The sequence below is a fragment of the Gymnoscopelus microlampas genome (assembly GCF_963454915.1).
Source record: "Gymnoscopelus microlampas genome assembly, chromosome: 7".
NCBI lineage: Eukaryota > Metazoa > Chordata > Actinopteri > Myctophiformes > Myctophidae > Gymnoscopelus > Gymnoscopelus microlampas.
The window spans coordinates 11260912-11269385 of record NC_139944.1 but is presented as its reverse complement, the minus strand read 5'-3'; the positions used below and the strand labels follow the sequence as shown (position 1 = coordinate 11269385).

At 39.2% G+C, this 8474-nt stretch overlaps 1 protein-coding gene across 1 annotated transcript in view; it reads right to left on the bottom strand.

Annotated features, from left to right (window-relative positions):
- Positions 1-7154: 7154 nt before the first annotated feature.
- Positions 7155-8474, bottom strand: part of LOC311049705 (gamma-glutamyl hydrolase-like) — a 9696-nt gene continuing 8376 nt past the window's right edge. Inside the window, exons 8-9 of the mRNA XM_084063485.1 lie at positions 8395-8474; positions 7155-7428 (exon numbers count right to left, since the gene is read on the bottom strand). The exon at positions 8395-8474 is cut by the window's right edge and continues 58 nt beyond it. Of these exons, the coding sequence (XP_083919611.1) occupies positions 7304-7428; positions 8395-8474 (205 nt within the window). The 3' untranslated portion in view covers positions 7155-7303. The remainder of the gene's footprint in view (positions 7429-8394) is intronic.

Sequence of the window (8474 nt, the reverse complement as noted above, 5' to 3'; positions counted from 1 at the left end):
CCTTCAATGCATGAGAGCCAACTGACCTTCTTGTCACCTGACAGGAGAGTGTTTCCCTGGTTGGACGTAGCGCGTGGAACGAACACTATCACAAGTTCCTTATCCTTCATCAGGCGCCCTGACAAAAAGAATCACTCACAGCAACTTTAACCATTTAAAGCCTGTATACTTCACTGACCCGGGGTCCCCTCTTTTTTGCCCCTCTACACAAAAATCACCAAAAATGGCTGAAAACAGCAGATCAACAAGCCCACATAACATGTGGTAAACTGACTGATCACTTGAAATTCCTTATATTATAGGCTGAAGAAGAGATGGCAGGACAAGACCACATGGATTCTGTTGAGAAGAGAGGAGTAAGTACTTTCTAATTACATTTAAGCACTGTTAGCCTAGGTACAATTTTAAGGTATTTTAGAGGCAAATATTATACTTTTACTCCACTACAATTATTTGAAAACTTTAGTTACTAGTTACTTTGCAGATATAAATTATGACATTATAAAACATGCATTGACCACTTTAGCCCTATTTTATACCTAGGCTATTTGAAAATGGACGATCTACAAGCTCGTTGTGAGCTTGTAGTTCTGCTGAAAACAGCAGATCAACAAGCTCACATAACATGTGGTAAACTGTCTGATCACTTGAAATTAATTTTATTATAGGCTGAAGGAGAGATGGAAGGACAAGACCACATGCATTCTGTTGAGAAGAGACAAGTAAGTCCTTTCTAATTACATTTAAGTACTGTTAGCCTAAATACAATTTTAAGGTATTTTCCCTCCACTACATCCACATCTCAGAGGCAAATATTATACTCCACTCCGTGTTTTACTCAACTACAATTATTTGAACACTTTTGTTATTACTTTGTAGATGTTGTTTATTATTACAAAACATACATTAACTACTTCATGCATATACATTTCAGCCATTTGAAAATAGCACATCTACAAGCTCACAATGTGACGCATTGTGAGCTTGTAGATCTGCTATTTAAAAAAATATTTGTATACATTTTATACATTTGAAAACTTGTGCATTTTGAGTACTTTCTACTTTTGGTACTTTAACTACATTTTAACAAGGTAAAATAAATACCTTACATTTTTAATTCCGGACTCTTACTGAACAGAGTATTTCTAAATTGCTGTATTGATACTTTTTCTTAAATAAAAAATGTGAGTACTTTTTCCACCTCTGCTCACAAGTATAGTGATACAAAAAGACACACACGCACACACGCAAATATATATTGCATACTATTGTAATCATGAGTATATATTTATTGCAACATTTGTGTCTCTGTTTCTTCCTCAGTGTACGCAGGACTCTCAGTGTGGGGCGGGGAATTACTGTGGTTCCTTTGGTTGCATGAAAAGAAAAGGGTAATTTGAGCAAGAACAGCATGTGGAGACCACGGGTCCCGATGGGCGGACGCTCCGGTCGGCAGGGGGTGGAGACCATGTGACGTCACCCAAAGGATCTGCCAATTGTAGATTTATTGATTGATTGATTGATTGCATACTTTATTAGCAGTTTGCAAAAAAAAAAGCACAGGAAAGTACACTTCAATACAAGGTCAGCTAAGATGATTTTAAACCGAAGAAAGCCTATATGGCTTGTTTCCATTTGAGTCTTTTGTACTGAATTCATAGAGACATTTAATGACAGACAAAGATACACTACTATGCAAAACATCATAAATACAGTTTGAAAACAGAAAAACAAAAATATGTAGCACAACAGAAACCAGCTCTCGGGCTTATTAGTCGTGTTTGATCCTTTTGACATGTGTTTATGATTATGAATAGTTTTTGCCAATAATGAAATCAATCAATCAATATTGGAATAGTTTCCACTCAATTAATAAAACATTATAATCAATATTGTCTGTGGCTCTGCTTCTGTTTTCAGTTTATTTTTGTACTCCTTTTCTTTTTAAAGGTCATGTTTCAACACATTGTTGTTTATCACTAATCAGGCCTTTTCTAACATCTGGGAGAAATGATCAAAGTACATTTACGTACCGGGGAGGAACGTGAGAGTGAATCCACGTTATCAGTCTGGCCAATGCCAGGCTGATAACTAAATGCCAGCTCTTTATGCCAGCTCTTTACTAAACCTAAAATATATTTTCAGGTGGGACATCAATTTCTTTCAATCAGGGGAGAGAACCCTACGAAGATAATTTACCCGTTTAAAATGTATAGTGTTCCAGTTCCAATTTGTCTGTTTTTTTGTTTGTTTTTTAAAACAATTCCAGTTTCAATTGTTTAGGCCATATCCTGTCGCCTATGTATGAGTTCTCTCTCTTGATTAGATGAAATTGATATCCCCACTGAACATCCATTTTCTGAGTGCTTACATTGTTGTAGTGGAGTTAGGTCCAAATGTTTAGAGTTATGTCCAAATGTTTAGAGCTATGTCCAAATGTTTAGAGCTATGTCCAGATGTTTGTACCAGGATGATGATATTTAAGAGTCTGTGCTTAACATTATATGGTCTTACACTGCCATCTAATGACCAAAGATATTAATGATCTAGCATACTTTTCAGCACAAAGTTAGTCAACACTTTACAATAATTCCACACTAGTGATATTTATTTATTATATTAGCAGAAGTTGCAGGAAACCTGAATGTCAGCTGTTATGCCCATGAAACAAGAAGTTAATTTCATAAGCTGATCACCACATTGAAGAACATAATACAGTCATATCTTCAGGTGGAAACCTTGCATGTTCAAAACCATTCCCTTTATCTTTTTTTTTATTTGATCGTGAAAATAGCCGATCTACAAGCTCATAACGTGTCGCATCTTGACGCCTCGTAAGCATGTAGATTGCTATTTTCTCTTCTTTTGTACAACACTCGATGAATTAATTTACGAAAAACTTAAAAAGTTGAAACACACGCTGTTTTAGAGTGCTGATGCATGGAAGCTTTACACCGCTCCAAGTGGTTCGATAAAGAACTATGAACACATTTGATTCAGTTGACTTTTTTACTGAAGCTTTAAAGGCAGTCTTCAATTGTACAGACGTGGGTGTGGTTCTGGTTGAAATACAGAAAACAGATAACATACAACAATTAACACCCGATCTACAATCATTAACATAATACCTGCCTAAATAAGACACTTAACCATCAAATTCAGACAACTGCACAGACAAACATGTAGGCTACTCACAACAAATAATAGACGCACACGTGCAGGTCTGCACAGTAAGGGAAGAGAACAGCAGACTGATCCTGCTTTTATAGCTGAGGCCTGACTTGATTGCTATGGGCTCCAGCTGACTGACTAATTAAGAGATCGAGGTCAGCTGGCCTTGCCAATCAGTGGTAGCCTACTCCACTGCCTTCAACTGGCCTTTTTCACACACGCGTCGCACACACACTGAGCACCCTTACGGTGCATTTTAACAGCGGGCGATTCTCGGGCGATGCCGGGCAATATCGCCCAAAATATAATGAAAGTCTATGAGAGCCGGCGATCGGGCGAAGTGGGCGGGGGGGCGATGAAAGATGGATTTTCTTTATATTTTTGGGCGATATCGCCCGGCATCGCCCAGAGTTGCCCGCTGTTAAAACGCAGGGTTAGGGTGCAGTCACACCGAACTTTAATTCTGCCATATGCAGCGGATTCTGCCAATGCTTTCCAATGGGAACGAAGCCGTTTGTTGCCATTTGCAGATTTCCGAAAAGCATTGGCACTGGCAGAATCCGTTTCATATGGCTGAATTAAAGTTTGGTGTGACTGCACCCTTAACAGAATATGTTAAAGATTTTCTTTCGTATTTTAGCCAAATAACTATCAAGAAGTGACTAGGTCACATGATCTCACACATGATCACACACACACACACACACACACACACACACACACACACACACACACACACACACGCCTCCATGTTAAATGACTTCATAAAGCATCAACATGCAACCCTATTCAGTACATCAGCTATGTGAAAATAGCTGATCTACAATAGCGTGTTGTGACCTTGTAGATCTGCTATTTTATAAAAATCGTGAACTTTAGACTTTAGACATGAAGTTTAGAGCACTTTTACGCCGCGCAAATCGTGCTGCTCATAGCGCGCCGGCCAGACCGATCTATGACTGTGTAAGTGTGTATTTGAAATACATGAAATGTATGTAAGATCACAGACATTCTAGGGCTAGGTCCAAGGTGTTTCTGAAGGGGGGAATTGGAATACCTAGGGGGGGGGGGTCATATTAGATCCAAACCTGACTTTCAAAAAGCACACCAAGAAGGTGACAAATATAGTCAAATTGAATCTGCAAAATTTCAAACAGATTAGGCCCTACTTGACAACCACTGCTGCAAAAATGTATCTGCTCGTTTGCTGGTGCTTTACTACCGCAACCAATTGAATAACTTTTTAAGAGAGCCATCAAGGTCTCAAGAAACAAGAAACCAAACTCATACCATCATTGTAGCATTTTGGGAAAACTATCACTTTTTAGAAGAGACTGTGATGTCCATCCTAGGCAGACCACTTTTGGACAGAATGTCCTATATCAGGGGAAGCCTACGATGGCATAGTTACAGACCCATTTGGGCCCTGGAGGTGCCAACTTTGAGAACCAGTACACCACATTCCTTTTTACACACAGAAGCACAATAATGGAGAGCAGAGAAACACCGCCCCGTTGTGTCCGTCAAAGAATACTACATGAGGGAAAAGATCATAACTGCACATCATGTATGGAATGTTTACATTGATTTGTGCCTTGGACGAGTTAAAGGTGTTCTAAGTCAGTGGTTCCCAAAACGTTTTGCTCGAGACCCATAAGAGAAATTTGATGTCTCCCTGGGAGTGTTAATTTTGTTGACTAAACAATTTCAAATGACTAAAATAGGATTACAACTAAATGGTGTTATTCAAAAGACTAAGACTAAGTCTGAATTTGCTGTCAAAATACATTTTGTTGACTAAGACAAAAGGTCATTACACACCAGCGATTATGCGAATATACGCAAAATTCGAACTATAGGCCCGAATAAATAAAAGACGCTTTTTGAAAAAATCGCCCCCGTTGTGTAAAGACCTTAAGATTAAAAGACTAAAGGTCCTTACACACCGGCGAAAATAGCGAATATACGCAAAATTCGGACTCGTTCCGAATAATTAAAAGACGCTTTTTCGCTTCGCTTTTTCGCTTTTTCGCTCCATGTACGGAGCCATTGACTTTATAAGGTTTTTAAAAAAAACGCATTATTCGCACGAAAAAATCGCCCCGGTGTGTAACAACCTTAAGATTTTGATATTTAGTCGACTTAGATTAGACTAAGACTGAACAATTTCAGATGACTAAAATAGGACTAAAACTAAATGGTGTGTTACTCAAAACAAATATTTGACCCTGATTGCAGCACTTTGAGATGTGAAATGTTAAGTGCATTATAAATATTACGTATTATGAATAATTGCGATTAATGATTGAATTGTGTTTTTGGCATTGAACATTGCAACATACAGTATTACTATACAGTAATACTCATTACATTTATGTTCGCACAGGACAGATATGACCAATAACTTAAATGTATAAAGAAATGACTGACATTTAATCATTAAATATTTTCAAAATATTAAAAGATAGCAGAAATAGCCCATCTACAAGCTCACAACGTTGTGAGCTTGTAGCTCGGCTATTGTTTTTGGAAGATGATTGAAAATGTAGGAAGATTTTTCAACATGGAAACGAGTATGACGATCATGCAAAATAATTGTGATTATCTAAAATAATAGTGATTAGACCATTACGTAATAAGTGTGACAGACCTATAGTAACAGGGGTCTCCCCATCTCTACACTCTTTAGTAAACAGAAAATACATATTCAGGTGTGTTGAAAACGTCATCCTCAAAATGTACGTATTGTTTATTTAAGAGCTGGAGAGACAGGGAGACCCCTGTGACTGAACACTATAGAGTCTATATCAATGATTACAATCAGTAAATGGAGCTTTTATTTAACAAAGAACTTGTTTTAACAAAACAAAAATACCCTACCTTTAACTCATTGCACTCGCTTGCATCATTGAAAACAAAGTATGATTAAAAGTTATGGTGGTTAAATGAAAACAAACAGCATTTCTATAATATAATATAAACATCTGTGCTTTTCAAATAGCATACATTCATGATAAGATGTGTTCTGTTCTATGGGCTATAAAACAGTTCAACCACTAGAGTAGTGGTTCTCAAACTTTTTTCATGTCAAGAACCACCAATAAACATGCTCTGAAAATGCGGCCGCGAACGCCTTTGAGAACCACTGTCCTACACCCAGCTCAAAATGGCGCACAGCAAAACACATCATCGCAGCAAAAGTGTCATTGCTAGTTTAAAAACCACGTGGTTGGACGACCATAGCCGAGTGATACAGAGACCACCTGGAAGACAGAAAGGTCCACGGTTTGGTCTGGTCTATGTGTCGAAGTGTCCTTGAGCGAGACACTTAACTCATGACTGCTCCCTCCCCTGCTCCTAGAATATACCTAGGATGGGTTACATACATACATACATACATACATACATACATACATACATACATACATACATACATACATACATACATACATACATACATACATACATACATACATACATACATACATACATACATACATACATACATACATACATACATACATACATACATACATACATACATACATACATACATATCATGAATTGTTTTAAACTGTATATTTTGATATTTCATTTTGTATTGTTGTTTGTCGCACGGTTGTTGAGTGTTTAATGAACCACAATGGAGGGGGAAAAAAGCCTTTGGCCTTTTATGTCTCTTCCATTTGGCGTTTTTATCCAGTTTGTACTGCTGTACCTGGTTTAAAATGTCAAATAAAATAATCAATCAAAAACATACATACATATTTTGGGGACAGACAGACAGACAGACAGACAGACAGACAGACAGACAGACAGACAGACAGACAGACAGACAGACAGGCAGGCAGGCAGGCAGACAACGTTCTAGTCAAGGTGGCTGGCCCCATGCCAAAAACAAACAAACAGACATGAATGAACCAAACAAAGAAAAAGTGAAGACAGAAAGCATTTTGCAGATTGTACAGATTGAGATGGTCACTGGCTGGTAGGAGTGACGTGTGTCTGGTGGTGGCAGGCTGTGAGTTCAGTCATGTGACTTCATTAGTAGTTCTGCATGAAGACGGACGGACGGACGGACGGACGGACGGATGGACGGACGGACGGACGGATGGATGGATGGATAGATGGTTCAGTCAAAGTAGTAGTTCTGCATGAAGATGCTTCGAGTTCCTTCGAAGACAGGAGAAGAGACGTTGTAGATGAGAGCTTTCTCTTCCTCTTGAACACTGGGGAAGTGGTGATGACTCTTCATGGCTGGAAGGACAGAGAGAGACAGAGAGAGAGAGAGAGAGAGAGAGAGAGAGAGATTAGGGATTTGTGGGAGTAAGCACACACATACACACGCGCACTCACACACACACACACACACACACGCACGCACGCACGCACGCACGCACGCATGCACACACACGTTTGTAATACTATACTTTGTGAGGACATCAATATGTCCTCACAAAAATGTGGTGGTGCGCCTCTTTCCCTTCCTGACTGTGCCCTGGGTTGGCTCCCACAGTGTCAGTTTGTTTTCCACCAGTTCCGGGTGCCTGACGCAGTGCCCTGCCCTACCAGCCTCATCCTTCTCTCTCTGACCTTGTGTGTGACCCGTGGGAGGCCTCCACAGAGGTCCATTTTTCTGATGTGACACCAAGTGCCATCCGTAGCCCTCTGGTGTAGACGCCATCCAGGGCCTTTTCCTGCTGTACTGTTACTTATGAAGTCCATGAACGTTGTGCTCACAATGTCTATTTCTCAATTTTACTATACATGTGTGGACATGGCAGAGGTATAGTAATACAAGTACACGCACGCACGCACGCACGCACGCACGCACGCACGCACGCGCACACGCACACATACAGGGCTGTCACGATTAAAAATGTAAGTTCATGATTAATTGTCACTCAAATAATTGTGATAAAAATTGCACAGGGCAGACATGACAAATAACTGAAATATACCCAAAAAATATTGACATATTCAATAATTGTATACATAAAAAAGCAGAAATAGTTGATCTACAAGCTTACAACGCGTAGATCAGCGATTTCTGCTTTTTTTAATACTATAAAATGTGTGAACATTTTTCAACATGGAAACGATTATGACGATTATGCAACAATAATTGTGATTATATCAAATAATTGCGATTAGACGAATATGTAATAATTGTGACAGGCATACACACACACACACACACACACACACACACACCGGTCTCACCTTCTGACACAAAGAAGCTGGCGGTGTAGAAGGAGTTAGTGACGGCGTTGACGGAGTGAACCATGCCAGGCTTATCTATC